This window comes from Aphis gossypii, chromosome 1 (genome assembly GCF_020184175.1).
Source record: "Aphis gossypii isolate Hap1 chromosome 1, ASM2018417v2, whole genome shotgun sequence".
NCBI lineage: Eukaryota > Metazoa > Arthropoda > Insecta > Hemiptera > Aphididae > Aphis > Aphis gossypii.
In genome coordinates, this window is record NC_065530.1 from 33911349 (window position 1) to 33935358 (window position 24010).

The window sequence follows — 24010 nt, forward strand, 5'->3', positions numbered from 1 at the left end:
TATATGCAGAGTGATTAACCAAGTATACGAGTAATTACCCTCATTTTTTTTCCTTTAACAACGAATTTATTTAAATTCTAATTTTTTGAATCATTAAATATATTTTTAAATTATTGCAATTTTTGTACTACAATATTCATAATTTATAAAAATGGTCAACTATAAAAAATACTAAATCCAATATTACATCTAGATATTTTATTACATTTGTATTTTTGAGGACTATTGTCCTAGCTTATTATAGACATTTCAATAAATTAAATAAATCTCACACTAGACAGTTTACAGTAAAATTAACCTTATTGACAAGTTTCATTTTAAATACAGAAGTTTATCGTGTCTCCATATACTCGTAGACTATTTTTTAAGTAGGTAGTACAATCAATCTCGACATTTTTGAAATTTCACCTTTGAATATATTCTAAGATTCCAAAAATCAGATTATAAATAAATTCATTGTTAAATAAAAAAAAGAAAAGAAAAAAGAGTTTGAGTACTCTTGGAGAGTTTCCCTGTATATTTATTAGGTATTATATCCGACGTGAATAGACGTTGTCGTCGGGGCAAAATATACGTCTTGAACGATTGCTCTGCCTCGCGCACGCTGTTGTAGGTTATGGTGTGTATATATTATTATTAAACATACACACGTAGACACGCCGCACACACGCAAGCTGCTATTCTAAATTCTAATAATTAATCCGCTTCAGCTGTCCTACCGCCATTCATCACTCTGGGAGCGAAAAAGTTCTCGCGCGTCGGCAAGAGCCGCGCAAACGGCTGTTGTGTGTGTGTGTGTGTGTGTGTGTGTGTGTGTATACGCTTAAGTATTTATTACAATATATTGTATACGGCGCTCGTATACACTGCACTCCTTCTGCTGCTTTTGCTGCTGGTTTGTACACGACGACGGAATAGGAGCAATTTAAAACTCGCTTAATTTATCAAAATGCGATGAACGCACCGTATAATATATATTATTATACACCACTCGCCAATGTAAACGCGGTAAAGTGTTGTATATCGTTATACCGTTTCGCTCGGCCCCCTCATCGTTGTATACATTATATATATATTATTATTATATGAACGCCAGCCGATTATTATATATACGATGGGTTTTTTTATCCGTCATTATTATTATGTTCTTTTTCATCGGCCTCCCTTTCCCGTTTTATACTAGCGCGATTCTCGCGAATGAATCTACTCTCTTTTGAACAACGCACGTTCAATGTTGTGCGGTGGAGCCGACGAGTGTACGGAGAAAATAATATAATTACAATTATAATAATTGACCGCAAACCTCGAGTTTTCTATCCGTCCTATACCAAATTGTGCACATTTAATCGAATCAAAAGAGGACGATTAATAAATAGTTATTACGTGCGGTTAATTGTATGACCGCGGCGGGTGATTGGTAGGGGGAGGGGTCGCCCTTTTTTAAACCCATAAACCAACGAACATAATATCACGCGAAAATTAATTATATAATATTCTATAAAACGGGCTATTTAAATTGTATAGAAGTGGGCCTATTCGTACTACTGCCTGAAAAGTTACACTCTCGTATCTCTATAATATATAATGCGGTGTTAAGTAAAATTTAAACGTATAAATGAAATGCAATTACTACAGCATTACACAGATTTAATGAAATTAACCTGTTTAAGGTTTAACGAAGGTACTTACGGTGGATTCACTTTTTGAGATCATTTTATAAATCATTCGTGAAATCGAGTAGGTATTATCCGTGAATAATATATAGTTGGTACTCTTCGATTTGATATTTACCTATTGTGCTTTATGGTCTTATGGATAACCAGTAACCATCATTGATTTAATTACGCAAAGCAAGATTTTGATCGAAACGTATGACCTACTGGTTTTACAAAGATGTATTTATTCATTTATTTATTTATTAACTTTATCTAGCGTAGTGAAATGTGGTATTTGAAATTTGAACAAAAAATAAATCTTGTTATTATATAATAACTAATATAATTTATTTTATAATTTTCCAATTACGCTAATAATATTGGTGTTTTAAGAAAATATTAAGAAAAGTAGAGTGGCTTTCTTTCTGTTTGTACTCCCTTATTATAATTTCAAAGAACATATTTAACGTAAAGAACGTAATTGTTGCAAAATGTTTATAGATTCGATTATCATCGATAATGAACAATTGAAAATTTAGCATTGTCATCATAATTATGATAAGTACATAAACAATAATATTAGACGACATGAATATAATGAATATCGTTTAATTGTAAGAATAAGTCAAAATAATTAAATTGGAAAGTTATAACTCTTAGATTGACTGCCTTAGAATACTTATTGATTTATCTATTACTTTAAAGTTTATAAATATTGTAGAATATATCGAAATTTTACTTTAAATTTTTATCATGTAATAATATAATATACTACATGTTTTTGTCTGTAATATATATTTTTTTTTATTTGACGTAATTAATTATTTTTAATTGTTATAAAAACAATAGAAATTAAATAAAAGTTATTCCAATTATACATACAAAATTTTACTGAAAAAATACCATGCAGTATGCTATATACAGGATGATACTTAAAACTCATTGTGACAGTCAATGTTTATGTAAACAACATTTTTATAAAAGTACTAGCTAATAAATTTATGATAACTTTGTAAAAAATTGAATATTATCTGACATCTTGTAGAAGATCTTAAAATTAACCATGATATCTTTTATATTAAAAAGAATGTTTTTTTTTTTAATATTGACGTATAAAATATATCATGTACCTAATAAACCAATTTATTTTTATTTATAATCATTAAAAATTTAAATAAGATTTATGAGATTACATGAAATAATCCACAAATTTACTCTGTGTTAAAAAATCTTTAATTGTAATTCATTCATAAAATATAACCAATGGTTCTGTTGTTTAAATTTTCTACAGACAATATAAAAAATGCATTTCATTATAGATCGTTATAAACTTTTTAACTATGAAAATAATGTTGATGTATACTATCAGCATACTGAATATTATACGTTTTATACTATTTATATTGACTGATAAGTGATACGTCTTCTATGAATACCTCTATCGATATCCATTTTAATATATTGTAGTCAATAAAGTAATATCCGTTAAAATTTTAAAATTTAAACCAGTTTACTGTATCTAACTTAAAATATAGATAAGAGCATAAGATTTAATCCATGTATTATAACCAATTACAATTTACCACGGTTATTGTGGATAACGAATTTAATCTTGAGTTTTTAAGCTATCTTGAAAATATACATTGTAGGTATCTCGATGCGGCTACACCTATAGGATAAAATGGTTTAAACTAGAAAGTATGATACGCTAGTTATTATGATACTGCTATGTTTTGTGTTATCTCTATTGAAAAACACTTTGAATAAAAATTACGAAGCTATTATGTACAATATATTATATCACCAAATAATGTCATCACAGAAAACGGATGAATCCGGTTCAACGATACCATGTCTGTAATGATAAAAATGTTTACGAAATTTAAGTATGGTAGCCGGCCATATTAGTGTTTGGAAATATTACGACAGTCGATAATTGTACCCACAAAGTAAGTCGCAACTTCGCACTGCAGAATACTCATAGATCAATACTCCCACGCTATAATATATTATAATATATTATGGTGCTCGCTGCGTATTGGATATTGGCTACCCACATACGATATGTTTACAGGTTAGGTAGGTATTCGCGTGCGGTGCGTTATTGCGCTACGTTATTACAATAAATAGACATAGACGTTTCAAAAGTCTTGTAGTTGGCCGAGCCCCGGGCAAACGACTGCAGCAGGTTGTACGTGAATTTGGAGTGGGATGTCGAGATAATTCGGGAATGACGATAACTGAAAGTAAAGGGCGTTCGCATGCATAAAATAATATCCTCGCGAAAATGCCGGCAACAGCAGTCACACCCGGGTCAAAGCGGTTCGATCGATCGTTCCCACCCATCCGCCGAGGCTGCCGCGCCGTAGTCGTCAGCGGTGCTCCGAACGTACTTTGCCAGGGAACCGCCCGCCGCCGCCGCCGTCGCCGTTGCCACCGCGGACGTCGCGAGCCGCCGTCGTCACCACTCAGCCTAACCTCATCCTTTGTCGTCGACTATTCTTCTACACGCTATCAGCCCCTTACCGCGTAATCTCCCCCCACAACCTTCCCCGATATTATTCGCCGAGTACAGCGAACCCACCCGCCCGTGCAGGACTTTCCCACCCACGCGGAACTTCCCCACACCGTCTTTGGAGTCATCAACCGAAAAGCCGCTAGACCAGCGTGGAAAGTCCTTTTAGCTACACCCGTTTTCGGGAGAGAGTGTGTTAAGAATAGAAAAAGATAGTGCGATAACAATGAGAGGTATGGGAAGCCAGTTTGGAGTGAGTGAAAGTACAATTTAACATGACTTGTTCGTTCAAAGTGATGTACTTAATATAAATGTAAAAAAAAAAAAATCTATTATAAATGACTTCGTTTGTAGATGACAAACCATCGATAACAATGTCAAAATTAAACAGAACGTCGTAGTTGTTGAAAAATATTTTCAATTAATTTCAAGGATAAAAAAAAAATTTTAATTGGATTCGAAATGTAATGAATATACAAATTTAATTGAATATACGTTAAATTAGAAGTGTTTGAAATTCATATATCAATAATTATTATTTATATTAAAGTAGCTATAGGTTAATTTATACGTAATATACATTATTATTATATACTTACATATTTATAATCATTAAAAATTGTTTTTAACTGAAATTTTAGAGTAAATAGAGATAAATATTATTTTTGAGTATTATAAAAAAAAAAAAAAAATAGAATTTTCTAATTGCAGATATTGTGATCCATTGTCAAATTACTTCTAAAATAAAAAATATGAACACGTACAAATTTAAATAATTAATATACAATAAAGATAAACTATTAAAATAAAGCGCATAAAAATATAAATAATATAAAATATATTTAAATATCAGCTGTATATTTCATCACAAAAAATAATGTATACTATATCATTAAATACAGTACTCATTGTATTCAACCTAAACTTTAAAAAAATATAACGTTCTTTTTTTAACTCTTTAAAAATTACTAATTTTTTTCAAAACACCAAGTTGTTTTTTTTTTTATATCAAACATTCAAAAATATATTTTCTAAGTCATTCGTGTGTTATAGGCTCCATAATAATATATATTAATATTTACAAAACTTTTTTCGAAAATATTAAGACGTACAGCCAATATATTGACGTTAATATATTATAATTTACAAAATATATAACTTACAAAACATTACGTGCAAAAACAGTATTATTGTATTGGGCGTGTATCTGTCCTCGTAAAAATCGACCCAGCCACTGCAGCTGCTGCCGACAGGTCAACTCTATATTTATTCATCCAAAAAAAATTCGATAGTCTTCGTAGTACTAGTAACTACAACGTTGACGGTCATGTTCACTGCAGAATTCGTAAAGAATTGAATTGTCTGAAACAGGTGTCAGTGGATTTATGATTTAGTCATAGACTATGAATGTAAAAGTATTCTTTGAAACAAACTCCATTCAATTTTTAATGATTTATGAAAACCTATAAAATTTAGCTTATAACTAAAAACGATATGCCCACACAGTTACATTGTATGATATCTCTAGAACACTTCTTACCAAAACCTAAAGAAATATATTTTAACTAACAATCATTTTTGAATCACAGTAAAATATAGATATTAAATCAAAATATTGTGATTTTATTTTTTATTTAAAAAGTGCACTTCAAAATTAACTAAGACGCAGTAAAATACTAAAATGTATTTATTTGGAGACTTAGGTATATTTTTGATTTTGTGCAATGAGCTTAAAAATGTGTACTTTTTAAAAGATATCTATATTTCGAAATCTATCCTAACCCGGTTTTTATCCAAAAATGATTTTTTTCAGTAAAAATTAGATTTCAACAATAGGTTAATTTTATAAGTACTATCAAAACCATATAATTATTAAATTATATTGAATAAATAATAATTATAGGTACTTGAATTAGATTATTATAATATTTTAAAATTTTTAAAAAAAAATAAAAATTTGAAAACAATATTTTGAAATATAAGCACTTAAAAAAAAAATTAAAAAATATAAAAACATCTTAAAATTTTGTTATTTAAAATACATATACAATTATTCAATAAATACAGTATATAAAAGTATACAGTATACAGTTTCTCTTTACAGTCTCTTTTTCTTGGAACATTTCATGTTTTTCGATAAAATGTATGTTCAAAAAGTTCAACATAGTACCTTTTTAGGTTGAAATGCAACCTATAAATAATAATTTGAGAAGAATTTTTTTTTTACCAATAGTTTCTTGAAACGTATGGAAAATTTACCAACAACCGTTAAGAAAATGTTAAAGAAATATCGGCATATATTTAAAAAAATTTAACATGATGTTAATCAAGAATTTTAAAAAAAAAAATTTTAATTTAATACCATATTAAACCAATATTCCGAGAAACCCCATACCGAAGGTATCGCGATTTAAGAATATTGATTCACCTATATTTTTGTCCTGTTCGGTTCTTTTTTCAAACCATAAACTTGAGGTTTCCATCCACTACTTTTTAGAGTACCGATCGGTCTGAGATAGAAACATATGTGAAACGAAATTGGACATCCATGATAAAACCGTAAAGAATATACCTACTTATTATAGTTTGATTCCGGTGCGTGGGATTTGGTCCAACCAAACAATGTGGCTTTAGATGGATCACGTATAGAGCGTTATTTCGATATGGCCCCATCAATTTTATTCACATCCGTTTTCGATTTAAAATCATTCGAATAATGGAAAAAACACTTTATATTGGATTGCCAATAGAAAAGTCGTGTTTGATTCATTCCTGTCTTATTCATCGATATATTTAACCAGGTTTTAACCCAATATAAGCTACATAAACTACATTAGGACTCAAGTATAAATATGTCTTTAAACAAGACTGATTATGTTGTATACGTCATGAGTAATATAGATACATTAATGTCAGCTATTACTATCAATAATCAATAAAAATCATGATTAATTTGAAAAAATAAAAATCTCTAAATTATAACCATACCACATATTTATATAATATTAAAAAGCGAATCTCCAATATGACGATTACGACTAAAAAAATCATTAAAGTATTAAAATAGAATCAGAGATCATTGGATCATATATTCATATTATAAGAACCTCTTATTTTCTTATTCTTTTAGAAAGTATAAAAACCTATTTTATTTTTCGAAATAGTTAGTTTATTCCTGTCAGTATTATTTTTTTTTCGTGATCTGTTTAAAACCGAATCATACATTCATACCGTGTTAACGGGAAAAATATAAGTCACAATTATTTTTTCGTGATAAATATATTTTTAAACTTATACCTTTAATTATTTTTTTAACAAATAACCTGTATAGTTGATGACATAAATATACCTAACCTAACAAAAAAGTTTAATCACCGGATTATTTTTAATTTAGTGAATTTTAACGGTATATAATAAAATATTGTGTCTATATATATATATAATAATGCCAGTGGTAGGTAAAAAGAACACTGAAAGGGAGAATGACTTTCCAAGCCAATTACTCGTTCTCCATATAAACAAGATTTTTTTTTTTTGTATAATATGTAAGTATTTCCATCATGTACCAAGTTTTTTTTCTTGTGGTTTTTGTTTTCCTATACTTACCAGTAGACAAAGTTCAACAGACCGAATGGATTTTCAACGGTGTTATTATTATTATCTGTTTTTTTTCCGGCCGGTGCATTCGTATCTTTAGACATCCAGGTCGTTCGTTATCCACTTGGCAAGACGTGCTCGCCGGATTAGTTCTTATATTTAAATTTATTTTTTTTTCTACCATTTACTTTTGATAATAATAATAATAATAAACTTAAGTCAAAATAGGAAAAGATTAACATCTCTTGAAAAAACCTAAGTCTCTTTTACTACAGTTAGAGATTATTTGTGTGTGTATACGTCTTAAAAAAACAACATCGTATAACATCTGTGTTTTTTGTTTGTGTTCCCAAGGTTGTTGGTGTTCAGAAGACGAGGAGCGTCTGGTTAGAGATCTTTTCAGGGGCTACAACAAACTAATCAGACCTGTCCAGAACATGACCGAAAAAGTCAATGTACAATTTGGTTTAGCATTCGTTCAACTCATCAACGTGGTATGTAACAATATACGAGTATAATACATTAAAAATATATTTTATACTTCATAAGTTATATACGTTCAATATGTGACTAATTTTAATATTATTGATAAATAGTGTTGAGTTCCTTACCATAATTTGCTATTTGAATTAATATTAAATAATGCATTTATTTTGATTAAAATATATTACAATTCGTAGTACAAAAATTCTAATAAATAAAATTTAATAATGTTAAAATACTAAAATATACAATAATAATAACTTCCAATAATATTTTATTAATTTTAAGTAAGTTACACAATTTGTATATTTTTTTAATTATAATACAGTGGCAATATTACAATATTACTCTAAAAACACTAAAATGTATAATAAATATTAATAAAATTGCATCCATAATTTTTATTTAATAACGAGTAAGACTTAGTAATAAAATTTACAAAATGTAAGAAACAACAATATTATCTTTATAAAGTCATAGAATTATAAAACCTTAACTACTTTCAATTATAATACGCCACACGTTTTTACATCAATCACTTAAATTTATAAATTGTATTATACTATAATATGTACTGATTTAAACATAAAAATTTCAACCGTTTAGGTTATGTCATAGTTTTTATCAAACTTTCAAAACTTCCTTTTAATATATTGTGCATTGCAAGAATTCGTAATGTTTCCCTAATAATTAAAATTCAAAAAAAAAAAAATGCTATTAAAATCAAACAACATTCAAAAATATGAAAACTTAATTACACTATTTAGTTTTATATTATGTAAATTGTTAACCTTATAAACTAAAACTATTGTAAAAACGTGCATTGATGCTATACTTCTATACCCTATCGATAAATAAATAAATAAAATAATCATATATCACTACTAAAGAAGTTATAATCAAAATAAATACTTAAAAATCTGTAAATTAAAATATTTTTTTTTATTAAGACTAAGTATAATATTAAAATATTTATAATTAATTATAGTTTTTTTTTTTTTTTAAACGCTAATTTAATTAATCGTAAGTTCTTCATTCCATAATGAATATTTTTATTGTTCATATGTATTAATTACTGTATACTAAAAATACTGTACTTGAACCACCTCCCCTTAACTTAATAAATAAATATTATGTACACGATGTATAACAATTTATAAGTCATTTATTTAACTGTATATTATAATTTAATAAAAACAGCAGGAGTAAATTACGCATTTTATTTTAGGACATTATAAATATCTTAAAACGACTACAATAAATTTGTGTACCTAAGTTGCATTTTTATTCCACTGATCCAACATCTTGTACGTATAAAAGTTATGTAAAGGTACGCCACTTTGTGACAAATATATACACAAATTTGAAAGTAGGTAACTAATACCAAACAATTACACTTTATAAATTATATACAGTGACACTTCCCTATAACGAACTTACATTTAACGAATTATTTTTGAGAACCGTGATCTTCATCGTTAATTATGCGTTAATTCTATTTAACAAATTCCTCTATAATACGAATTTTTTTCGTTTCCCATGAGACTTCGTTAAATAGAAGTTTCACTGTAATATGATAGTAAATTACTAATTTACCCAACTACTAGCGTAATTTACGCTTGCAACCATTCTATAAAAATGTTCCATGGATGTCTTGTATTACTCAGAGAAAATAGAAAAAATAATAAATAAAATTTGATTATCTAAAGTTTACGTTTTCATATTACCATTTAGATATATGTATAATCTATAAATGAGTTACATTTTATATAGTTATACCTATAAAAAAAAATATCAATCATAAAATACAAACATTCCTCTGCTATGGTGTATATGTTATATGCATTCATGTAATAGAAGTGTCTATAAATAGAAATTATTTTGTCGTTCTATATAGTTACATATAATAATATTAAATATCGAATGAATATATTAATTTTTGGTATAAGAATAAATATATTTAATGTTCATTAATTTAACATTATTTGCATACGTGGTACGTACATAATATTATACATTCTTATTTCATAGGTTTTTTTTAAATATTATTACATAATTTCTTTATACACTGATTAAAAACATACAAATTACACTAGTAAAGAATTAAATTATTCATATAATTGTATGTTTTATTTATATTAAATTTAAGTTAAATAAGTTTAATAATACGATTTGTTGAAAAATAAATAGAATAACAAACTATTAATTATTTATAAATTATTGCTAATTATTAAAATATCTAAATAAAAAATATGTGTTTTACTTGTTACAGAACGAAAAGAGTCAAATAATGAAATCGAACGTTTGGTTGAGACTTGTGAGTACCAACTTAATATATTTATTTTCAGTTTGTAAATCAGAAAATTAAAAAATAAACAGTTTCTTATCAGGCGTATTAGACGTCTTATCCGACTACCGTATTATAAACAACTAATATCGCTTAAAAGGGAGGAAACTTACTTAGCAATTTTTCTCTTTAATATTTGCTTGACTGCAAACCGTTCATTTATTATTTTCTTCAATTAATCAACGTAATTGCCGTCGCTCTATTTCAATATCCGTTATTATTATTTAATATTTTTAAATTATTATTCACTGAATCATTTTGAAAATGTTTACGTAGTTTTAATTTATAAATTGGTCGAGTATCCATTTTAAAGGGTTCTCTTTTCACAAAATGCCACATTTCATTTAAGTGAGTAAAACAAATTAAAAGTGATAGTAATGATAATTATATAAGTATATTTTGTTTCACAGTATTTATTTAACCTGTTTAATGATTTATCTCATTTTAATAACCGTAAATGTGATTTTTAGAATAGCCAAGACAAATATTAGAGCTAATTAAGTACTTATTACGTTCTAAAATTAATTTTAATTTGTAAACTAAACATAATTTGAATGTATTTAATACCCTTACTATTAAACGAAATTACTTAATCTATTTTGAATAGATTAAGATAAATAAAAATGTACTTCGATTAAAAATATTAATTAGGTAGTTTTAATTTAAAAAATTCAATAGAAACTACTGAAGAAATAAAATTGAGTTAAATATCATATACTCATAGTAGGTACTAGGTATTATAAATGGTTCAATTATAATATATAAAATATAACTATTTTAATTAAATTTATTTTTATTACTTGTTAGTTTTTGTATAAAATATTCATTATTCACTACCATTAAACTGAAATTTTTAAATAATTCTACTATAAAAAAGAAAAGAAAATACTGCAAAATCATGCAATTTAATTATTATTAATTATTATGATTATGCAGGTTAATTTAACACTTTTTAATAATTCATAATTCAAAAATTTAAATATATAAAAGTTAAAATATTATCTGTTAATGGTATAAAATAGAATTAAGTATCTAAATTTTGTTTAATATAATGTTTATGAAACCAATAAAAAAACCTCGTCTATTACAATTGCATATTGTATAATGTACATTGTACATACATATATATTTTAAATGAAATTATTAAAAGCATATTATTTTAAATAACTACACTAATTTTATACAAAAATTAATGATAAACATAATTTTAGACTATACATATTATTCATAATTCTATGAACCTATCTATAAAATATATGCTAAAGTAAGCATACATTTTTCTTGAGAGCTTTCTGACCAACAATATGTCACGTTATGTCACGGTTTGCTACTTGATTATTAAAAATATGTTTTTTTAAAAATTATCTACATTTAAAAATAAATCAGGAACCATTATATTTTTAAAAATTGGCAATTATTATTAAAAATCCTTATGATTGCATATTTTTACGAGTGTAAGTTTTAATCTAATTGACTTATTATAAAATGTACAAACATAAATTAATACAATTTTCAATATTACCTCTTAAAATCTTTGAAATTCTTCTTCGGAATTGGTAGTAATTGTAATTCTTTTGATAACGAAATCTATTTTACAAAAAACTTTCGTTACATATTTTATATATAGGTACGACATTGCATATTATTACACATTAATTAGGTACATTAATATCTTAAAAAAAAGTTATCCATACATATTCTAGTTTCTATTCTCATAACTCGTGTTATAATTTTAGACAAAGTGACACTATAAATATTATTCAAGTTCTTACCTTTCAATAGTCTTCTTGTCAAGACTTCGAAAGAGGTAAAACATGGGTTGATGTTTTTAGTTATGATTACTATGATTAATGATGAACGGAAGACCGTTTTGTATTGTCACTACAACCATCATAAATATTCAGATTTTAGACAATACCATGAACATTTGTCATTAGCGTAAGCTAATAGAATTAACTTAAAAAGTAAAGGAAGCACTCTGATTGGCTGCTTTTGTTATAGTGAGACCACAAAATATCACACATAGAGTACCTAGTACCTACAACTATTTGTTTATTTTTAAATAATTTAAAAAAAATTAAAAAAATAATAAGTATTATTATTATTTAAATTTTATTAGAAGTTTATTTAGCATGCCCTAATACTCCAAGATGTTTCGAATTAATTTGTGAAACAAAAATTGTATAATACATTTTTATTAAAGAAATAATGATTTAATTTCTTATTTTTTTGGATTCTCAAATTATAAATTATAATTTTTCCTCTTAATACTAATCACAAGAGTTGTAAAAACCACTTATAATGTAATTTTATTTCTGACATGTGAACTAAAAGAACAGGTTTATTTATTTTAAATAATTTATTCAATTAAATAAAACTATTGTCTCCAAGATATTTTTTATGAGAGAGTTTTCAAAACTCTATTAAGTAATCTGATACAAGCTTAAATGTATAAAAATCGTTAAATAAGTTCAATACATTTATGTGGTTGGTTAATTAAAAATAATATAGGATATATGACTTATGCATTATCTTAAAGTACAATCTTTGACCCTAAGAAATAAAGTGTGTAAAATTTCTTCTCATAATTTTTAATACATATTGAGTTAAATACACTATAAAAATATATTTATATCTTTTTCATATTAGCTTATATCACTAATACTAGATACATATTAAACGTAGGTATATACAAGTACCTATGCAAAGTTGATGTAATTTAACTCAATAATCATCTTAACTCATTAAAAAAACGTATAGAATTTTTTTTAGTACCATAAAATAACCAACGTTTATTGCGTAACTATACAATATTTAAAAAAATATATACTTGTATTATTTAGAAATAAATAAATAAATGTTTGAAAGAAAAATATTTAACACATGATATGGATAAACACATGATCCGTTTTTTTAAATTAAAGAACAATGATAAATATACTCGAAAAATGGCTCTTATTGAAAGTAAATGTACTTTAATTTGTTTATTAAAAAAAAAAAAAAAGATTTGCTTTCAAGTCTTCTAAAGTTCTAACCTTTTCAGTATAATTTTTCATGGTTTTTTCAAAAAAAAAAAAAATTTGATTTTAAAAAACGATTAATTTAACATTAAATCTGTGTTAAATTTTCAATAACTATTAATATAAAAAAATTATTTATCATTATGAAATATTTAATGTGATAAAGTATAATATATTACAACAATATTCGTATACAGCGAAAAATCGAGACATCACGATAATTTTGGAAACCTATTGTACATAATTAACTCTCGTGAGAATACAAGGTTATATAGAGTATGCACCACTGAACACCCAAACAACAATCTCGTGAAATTGAGTAATTCCCATAAGATTACCTACAAGCTACAAACGTTCAAATAAATTACAGACTAAAGGACATAACCATTTTAGCTTTATACTGTCTGATAAGGTGAAATATTGATATCGCATCATACATAACATTTTTCTATCTCTATCGATTTTTTCCAATACTGGTGAAAACTACAATCTATAAATCACATATTTTAATTCTAAGCCCATACATTTAATTAACAAATACTTTTGAAATTTACCAATGCAATAAATGCCGATTTAAATTAAATTTATTTTATCCGCGTAATTTTAATCATACTGCTATGGAGTGATTTGTTTAACTTAGAAAAATTTATGAAGAAATCTAATGAAAATTTTACTTATTAATATAATTATAATATGACAATAACTTAATACATAATGTTTCAAATATATGTAGCATATGTAATATTTATAGTCATATAAATATTTCAATATTTTAAAATAAATGCGAATAGTAAATGAATAATAATATTATGTCAATAAAAATGTTAATTTTTTTTTCAATTCTATTTAACATTAAAAAAAAAAAAAAGATGTATTGCAAATCTATGATGAATTAAAGCTTGTTAAAGGTGTACAAAAAATAAGTTTTCTCAACAACGTTACTACGAACTACGAGTATATCACTATAGTATGTGGAATTCTCTAGGGTACTGAATATTTATTTGCTAATAAAACTAACTTCTGACTCGATCAAATAAGTTTCTAACCTATAATTTTCTAAATCTGTTTTCACAAGAATTTAAAATTAAATTTAAATTTTGAGAGTTTTAAACTAGAATGATTACGAATGATACATTACTCGATCAGTCTCTTGTCGACATAACTTCAAAAGTTCTGTAATAATAGTACAAACAATTATTGTTGACATTAAACCGCATAAACATTGAATCATATATAATAAATTGTATTTTACGTAGAAAATAGTTAGTAAAAAGGTTATTACAAAAAATCACGCGCTTTTGTATGGTCAACGTTTGCTTTACTAATCTCAAAAGTCTGAAATGAAGATTAATAATAAATACAATTTTTACATGTACCACATAATATTTTCTTATTTATTACAATTATGCAGTACACACAAAAATCAACATTTGTAATTGAAATATATACTGTAATAGTGTAATACTATAATTTAATAACTACTAGAATAACTTAAATACACAAAGTTCTCGTTAATATTACACTATTTTTCATTTTATTTATTGTTCGATATGATGGTTAACTATTACTTTATCTAACAGTTTTCTATGTTTCTTTTATTATAGGTATGGAGGGACTATCAATTACAATGGGACGAGGCAGACTACGGTGGTATACAGGTGCTCAGGTTACCACCGGACAAAGTGTGGAAGCCGGATATAGTGTTGTTCAACAAGTGAGTAAAAGTTATTTCGACGTAAGCGGTACGCAGCGAGTATGAACGGATTACAATGGCAATTAAACGGATTAATTTGTATCTAAAAGTTTCAAAACAAATGGCGTGTACTAGCCCAAGAGAACCGACAAGTTTTGTGTTTTGACTACTAGTAACTCCAGTTTAAAACCAATTATGATTAAAATCTAGAAGACTTGAAAAAAACGGTTAAACAACTAGAATTTCTCGAATTTCTCAAATAGAATAAGAAAATTTATTTTCTTAGATTACAACTAAGGTTTCTATAAGGTTATACTTATAACTTTCTTATATTTTTACTCTATTTAGTACCTACTGGCTACTATTTCATTTATACCATCATTTAATTAATACCCAAGTTATTTTTACGATCTATTCTGTTATCAGTATTGTTTTCTCTATGCAGGCGTAATCATCGTTAATGATGAAAATAAATATAAAAATAATAATTAATATTTAATTTAATTTTTTCGTAGTGCTGATGGAAATTATGAAGTTCGTTACAAATCGAACGTGCTCATTCGACCAAATGGAGAACTTCTATGGATACCACCGGCAATTTACCAGGTATGTTATAACTAGATAATAGCTATTAATAATTTTTATAAAGCACGGTTTTTTAAAACAATATGATATTAAATTAAATTAAATCAAATGAAATACATGCAAACATCTGTTAAATACAAATACTTTTAAATATGTAATCCCTGAAGCAATCTGTATTAAACAGTTAAATTTTAAATTTTAAATTATTTTAATTTAAATCTGGTATCATATAATATATATATTATATATATAAGTATGATCATTTTTTAAAAATTACAAAGTTTTAAATACTTTAAATTAATAGAAGAATTTTAAAATTTTACAAAATATTTTTAATGATCTTAACAAACATACCAAAACTATTATTTATAACAACTTGACATAAGTAAATCATTGATATATTGTAAATTATAGAAATAACTTGAAATATTTTTAAGAATTGTTAACTTACAGAATGTATTAAAATAAATGCGATTGTTTTTATTATTCTATTGTATAAAACCTATAAAATCTATACAATATGTCTCGATTCTTCATTGCATTTTGAATACGAGGAAAAATAAATATTTATTTTTAATAATCAATTATGTGTACATTTGAAATTTTCTTGGTTAAATATTGATTATTAATAATTATGTTATATTAAATTAATTACAAGTTAAAAACAATATTATTCGACATTTTTTTTTTTTTAAGGACAACTAATAATACAAATTTTAAATAAAACTAGGATGAAATGATTAAATACAGAATATTCCCTTTTATTTGCTCCCAAATTATAATTAAAAACGTACATAATGTAAATTATACTTTAAATTAATTTTGAAATGTATGAAATGCTCTCTTATTCATTAATGAACACTTCCCAACCCTTTAATGAACACTTAATGTCATGAGTATAACGTAAATGTGTTAGAACAAAACACATAAACAAACATAAAAGGTTTATAATGGCTGTTTGTTAATACATACTCGGCTAACACAAACGATTTCAATACGCTTCCTTTTTTATGTTATTTGATCTTTTTTATTATTATTGTATAAATTGAGTTGTTTAATAATTCTAAAATGTATAGGCATATACATTTAAAATATCTATTTAATAAAAATATTTTAGTATAATCTATATTGGATCTTAACACTATATATATTTTTAAATCAATAAAATCAATACATTTTAATAGTATTAAAAGTATAATACAATTTATTACGTTTTATTATTAAAAGTAACATTATTTTGATAAAAACTCATTTATTATTATTTGTAAAAATTTAAATTGTTTCATTTCTGGTTTTAAAACTAAAAATGTATTGCTAAAATTCTTGCATACATATTTAATATTTAAGTCTGTATATTAATAATTTAAAGTCACTTATACAATAAGTACTTTATAACTATACAGTTTAATATACAAATATTTTTTTTTATTCAACAATAATACTAGAATAATAATACTTTTAAATATTAATTAGACAGAGATTTAATTTCTAGTATGTTAATAGTATAAAATATTTTGTTATACAATAATTAAAAAAATCGCACTTAAAATTAATAACCTTATATACCTACACGATTCGTATAAACGAGATTAAAATTTAAATATTTTAATAAGTAATAAGTAATTCACTCTCTACTCAACTATATTGACATAACGTTTGATCGCTATTGTATATTAATTAAATGTAAAAATCAACCGAGTAGTTGACTAGGTAATTTATTTCTTAAACCTTCTACGGGTCTCACAAATTTTAATAATCAAGCGTTTGACAGTATATTAAAATATGAAATAGGAACTGATAAAACAAAACTTTAGAATTTCACAAATATGACACGAATCAAAGGAAAAGCTATACCAAACTAAAATTCATATAGTCTGATTTCATGATATTTAATATAACGAAATGTTAAAATAAACATGAAAAACTTTTTCAATAAACATGTCATAATTTAATTTAATAATATAATAATACTCGTAAAATTAGTATTTTTTGTTATTTATTAATTTTTGTTTTTATTAAATCTGAATAAATATTATTTTTTGTTACTTATTATAAGTATAAAAATTTGATATTTTATCTGTGTTTTCCAATATACGAGTATTTGATTAAAATTTAAATAAAAACTATGTTAGATACAACCTAAACAATAAACATATCAAATTATTCTGTTATCATATAATATAATGCTTAATATATAAAATTATTAAAGATTTATCACATTTATAACTACAGTAAATCTAATGAATCTTTTTTTCAATTTCTGTATACTCTGTTTATACATAGATAACACAATGTTAACTTTCTATAAATTAATCTATTTCATACGTATTTTCCCAAGTTTACGATATAAGTGTTTCCACCACTACTCAAAGTTCAATTAATCAAACCATCTGGTACCATAAAGGAGTATAATATTCAATACAAAATACCGAATAGGAAATGTTCTGTGCGCATGAATCAAACGAGATATTTCCCCCGGATATGATTATCGACACCTCCGTATCTTATACTAGTATACGATAGGAAATAGGAGAATAAAGGAAGTGGAATCGGATTTCTCCTTACCACACCTTAAAATCTACAACAGGAAATCGAATTTTAACCTACTTATTAACATCTTTCGATCGAGTTTACCATTGCATCCCTTAAAATTTAATAGTTACTCAATTGATTGAATCTACAATACTTATGTTTAATGCCACAAACGATATTTTTTAAAAACAAATTGATATCTAAATAATTTTTTTTTTTAAATATTGTTTCATCTCACATACTGCATGATGAATTATATACAATTTTTATATAAATTAATAGTATATAGTACGTCATCTACAGAACATAAATTAAATAACCTAATCATATTATTTTATCTATGTATATTTTTTAATAGCATAAATAAAACCACAAACGCTTATAACTAAATTACAAAATTACAAATTAATCCTTTACTTAATCTATTAAATACTAATATAAGTCAAAAATTATACATAATATTTTTATTTTTAGTATAGAAAAAATTTAAAATATATAATATACCTAATTTTTATTATTATTATATTGCAATTTCTATTTCAAAATTTATTTTACTGTAAATAATAAATATACATGCATGAAATATAATATCATAAATAAGACGTATAATAAAAAAAAAAAAATGTTATTTAAATTTTCATAAAATCTGTAACAATAATGTAACACACAAATACAAGACCAACTAGATCGTAATGTAAATGGCAAAAAAATTACTAATTAACAGATGATAAAATTATTCTTTCATAAAATATATTTGTATACATTAATAATCTAACTCACAATAATGTAAGATTCACCTGATCTGTTATTATTAATAAGTAATAAATCACGCTATTAAAAGTCGAGGATAATACTGATATTCTTAATAATTTAACTTAGAATGATAAAGTAAACTGAATGAATTTAGGTTTCTGTAAAAGTAATTATGAAATGTGGAGATAATAAAAGTATGAAAATTTAAATGATAAAAATTTAAACATTAAAAAAAAAGAAACTAGACGTCATTTAATGAACTTTTAACATAAAGTGATGGAACCTAACTTTTGGCAGGCTATTTCATCAGTGAAAAGAGAAATATATACATTTTTAAATAATAATGATATTATTGATAACTGTATAGCATAAAAAAAAGTTTTAATTAAAGATTTCAAAAATTAAGTTGATTAAAATCAAATTCTTGTGTTAAATAATTTAAACTTAATTACTGTGAAGATATGACAGTTTTGTATGATTCACTTTAAAATAATAAATAATCTTCTTATTGCCAAACTTTACAGTTATTATTATAAAATTTTAAGTAATTAAATTTGGTTCATAAGATAATGTTTTAATAAAAAATAAATAAACGAATGGTATTTTGATAATTATTTTGAAACAAAAACTTCGTAACTGAATCTCGATTTTAAATTAAATTGTTGATATCTAATATTTTATGCCTAAAAAATTAACATAACATTTTTCATCAGAATATTAAAGTTAAAAACATACTGCAATACTACATAAATATAAGCTAAATGTATCACTAAAAAAATTCAATTAAAAAACAATAAAAATTAAGTTATATAATTATTTTAAAATTAAATACATGTACCTATTATACCTACATAGTTTTACCAAACTAACAATTAATTAAAGGCAAGGGGTTTTATTTTTAATAATATATTAAATTATTAATATTAAATAAGAATATGCAACTTAAAATTGTACCAAAATTTAATTCACATTTCAAATTCTGTATGACGATATTTTAACTTTAAAGCTTATTGAATAATTTATGTTTAAAACTAGAATAAACCATATTTTGAAAAAAAAATCGAAATCAAATAGGATTTAGTAAGCGCATAATATTTAACAAAAGTCAAACAATTTTGTTTTGCAGTATAATTAACAAATTATAAAATGTAATTATTTTCTAACCATATAGTGTAGGCTGTAGGGTATGTTTATTTGTAAAAGAATAATGAATAAAACACTTTCAAAAATCAAAATATAATCTATAACAATGTACTCGATTTCTAGTACTAATTTTTAAATGTGTTATTTGTGTTTGGAAATGGGATAATTTAAAATTAATAGATTACATTTTGTTGACATAGATACTAAAAAAACTTTATTTTTAGTTTATTATATGCTTGTTTATTCGGTGTATGTTAATATGTTATAAGATTATATAATATTATTCTATTAGTTAATAACATTTTCATCTTCATTTTTATCATTACCATCATATAATTCGTCAATAACTCGACGCGTTTGCAATGGGATTAACTCCAAAAGAGTTAAATTTTTATTTATGTTTTATAATATAATTTGTGTATCATTGGTTCTGAGTAATTTACTGTATCACTAAGTATTATTATCTATTTTTATCAATAGGTAAGCCAGGTTAGCTGTCGTATAGAGATTGTGATCAGTTTAATCGTTTATTATCAAATATTATTCATAATTAAACTAATCGATTAAAATGTACCCGAACTCCTAAAGTGAGAAAAAATAATTTACCTACAAGATGAGTGCCAATGTACCACGTCTCTTTAAATCGTGTTCCGATACCACAACGGTGTTATTAGTTTTTAAGTGCGTGCGTCGATTGCAAATAATAACTTTTCTATAGAAAATAAATATCACATAATATATTAAAATATTATTAGCTACATTTGCTTCGGTACTTTTTTCAATAATACGTACATAATATTGCAGGACAATCCAAATAAATTGTGTATTTTATTACTGGATTAAGGTTAAACTCGTCCTACTCTATTTACTTATATGATTTTATTTTTGAGGAGATAAAATAATCATTTCACATTTATATTAACGAACATTATTTGTTTGTTAACTTCAACACTTATTTAAGATATTTTTATATATTATGATTAACATTTTGATCTAATGTCTGTTACAAAACTGTTTAACTCTATAACGTATAATTTCATGTGACGAATGTTATCCCTAATAACACCTAAGGTGATATAATTGTATCACGACTCTGGAAATTCCAACAATTTAAATTATATTAGACATCAAGTTAAATTACAGTTGTACATTATTAAAATAATTATGCAACTAAAATAAAAACACATTTTACAATTTTGATTATTGTATAATATATCAACTGATTGCAGTATTTAATCTCAATCAATCTATTAAACATCCAGTTATACAGGCATAGTAGACATACCTATATTTTACAGTTACGCACTGATTTTGTTCAATTTAACTCACTTTAATACGCCTCATATAACTCTGACGTAGTCAGACAAAGTTAAATTTATTGAATAAAAGGAGAAAGAATAATCAATTTACGAGTATGAAAGAGCATTTTACTAGATTTAAAATATGTGGAAAACTGAAGTCTGTAACATAATAAAATTAATGATGCAATCACGGATAAATGGGTAAATAAGGAGTAAAACTAGGGAAAAGGTAAAAACTCCCGAAATTCGTACATATTGATCTGAAAAATTCTGCCCATTTCTAGAATAATTTTACAAACAGAAACTGTAATATGAAATAAACTGTAAAATCAGTATAAATATTTTCAAGACATCATGTGGTTGTTTAAAAAAATTTAAAAAAAATACACATCATTATTTAAAAACAAGCCGATTACAAGATTGAAATCGAAGTAAACAATTTTTTTTTTCAATTCGTATTGTTAGGTAGTTTTGATGTTAAGAAAAATATGAAAGACGGAGATAGGACTGGTATTTTTTTCTAAAAGTATCCACTACATTACTAGTGTTGAAGTATGGGTGGTATATTGGGAAGAGTAAAATATCGCTTAACCATTAATACAATATAAGTGTCTTAGATGCAGTCAACTGGATAGCTTTGTCTTGCAATTTCTTAAAACCAGAATGTGTGAAAATTCGATTCCGTAAAGCCGATATTTTTTACGATTTAAAGATAAATATCGTCTTCCAGGGGATGAATTTAATGAATTGAACGAATAATACTCCATAGCAAATTATAAACCAGAAGATTTTTTTTTAACTTTGTTAGCGACTTTAAAACATATAAACCTGCGATAGAACCCGAATAAAAGATTTTAATATGATAATATAATATTTGGAAAAACTATAAACAAGTTTTCAGACACTGTTTTAAATGCTAAATTCTTGGAATAAATAATAAAATCTTAAGTATGCATTGAACATGTCACATTAAATAATTAACTACACTGTATGATGTTGTGTGAACCGAATTTAACACTATTAATATTAGGCAGAGTATCATCATTTTATCCGTTTCTAAATTTCTAGCCAAGATGATATTCCGTTTTATTTTAGAACAACAACAATAGGAAAACGTTGAATAATTAATATTCTGGTAGTCATCATCGTTTATTTTAATTAAAAATACAATTTATAATTTATAAATCCTCCCAACCACATCAAAAGGTGAGCTCACAATGCTAACCTGCCATCCCAGAATATAGTGCTAACTTTTCTTATTATAGTCCTGATGTAGAACTATTGACTACTTGACTTTCCATTGAACCATTCTTTTATTATCTAAATTTTAAGAAGTAAGAACAGGTAATAACCTAAAAATTTTCCAGATACTCAAAAGTGAGAATCCAGAAATCGGCTGTCCCTTGTGATTCGCGATCCTTTAATTCCGTTGTTTGCAGCCGACAATGTCCTCCGCTATTTGACAAGGGAATGTCTGCTCGAGACCCAGTCGGTGGTGATTCTGAGAGACTCCTTATGATCAGAAAGGTCATGATGATCATATGGGTCCCTGACCTAACCTTACTAATACAATTACGCCATATACATGTATTATTGTTAATTTTTCGTTTTAAAAACAACAAAAAATGTGACGGCGGTGATGTCGATCAGGCGTGTCATAAATCGTAATAACGTGCGCTGGCGAACGAGAAACAATAACGTGGTTGCGTGATAAAAGAAATGGCACTGTTGGTTGGTCTAAATAGTGGTGGCAGTGTGAGGAAATTAATGTGGTGCTAGCGATTGGCGGGGGAGGGGCGGTGGTCAGAAACACGTCGCAATCAAAAGGGCAGCGGAAGAGTGTCATTAATAATACGCGCACGCAGCTGTCGGAAAGCGTCGGCAATTTTTCGGCGAATTTCTCTGAAACGTCTGTGGATTTTTCACAATTTAATAATAACTACGAAACAACAGCCACCGCTGGAGGAGTTAAACGGCTGCCGAGATAAATGCCGCCCGGAGACAAATGCCCGCGCGGGGCCACTGACGCTACAGCGTGGGCGGGTGGGCAGATGGACGGGAGTGGCGCGCGCGCGCTCATCGTCCCACGCCTTTCGATCATCGCGCTGTATACGCTCCGCAGTCCGAGCGCGCGCTGCCTCACCGTGGATTCTATACTATACCAGAGGTGGCATTATATATATAAACGATTTTTCAGCCTTTCAACTACCGTCCATCCGTCCCGTCAGTGTCTGTTTGACCTTTGATCAATAACACACTATACCTACCTCTCTTACACGCCACGCATACACACACACACACGTGTAGGTGTGTGTGTATGTGTGATGTATGTGTATATACACTTTATACTTACACACTAACACACTTGTTCACACTCCACCGGTAC

The 24010-nt window shown here is 25.9% G+C and overlaps 1 protein-coding gene across 1 annotated transcript in view; it reads left to right on the plus strand.

Annotated features, from left to right (window-relative positions):
- The window catches only part of LOC114123399 (acetylcholine receptor subunit beta-like 1), a 74903-nt gene that overhangs the window by 33775 nt on the left and 17118 nt on the right, over nucleotides 1-24010 (plus strand). Inside the window, exons 2-5 of the mRNA XM_027986351.2 lie at nucleotides 8122-8261; nucleotides 10523-10567; nucleotides 15222-15331; nucleotides 15826-15916. Of these exons, the coding sequence (XP_027842152.1) occupies nucleotides 8122-8261; nucleotides 10523-10567; nucleotides 15222-15331; nucleotides 15826-15916 (386 nt within the window). The remainder of the gene's footprint in view (nucleotides 1-8121; nucleotides 8262-10522; nucleotides 10568-15221; nucleotides 15332-15825; nucleotides 15917-24010) is intronic.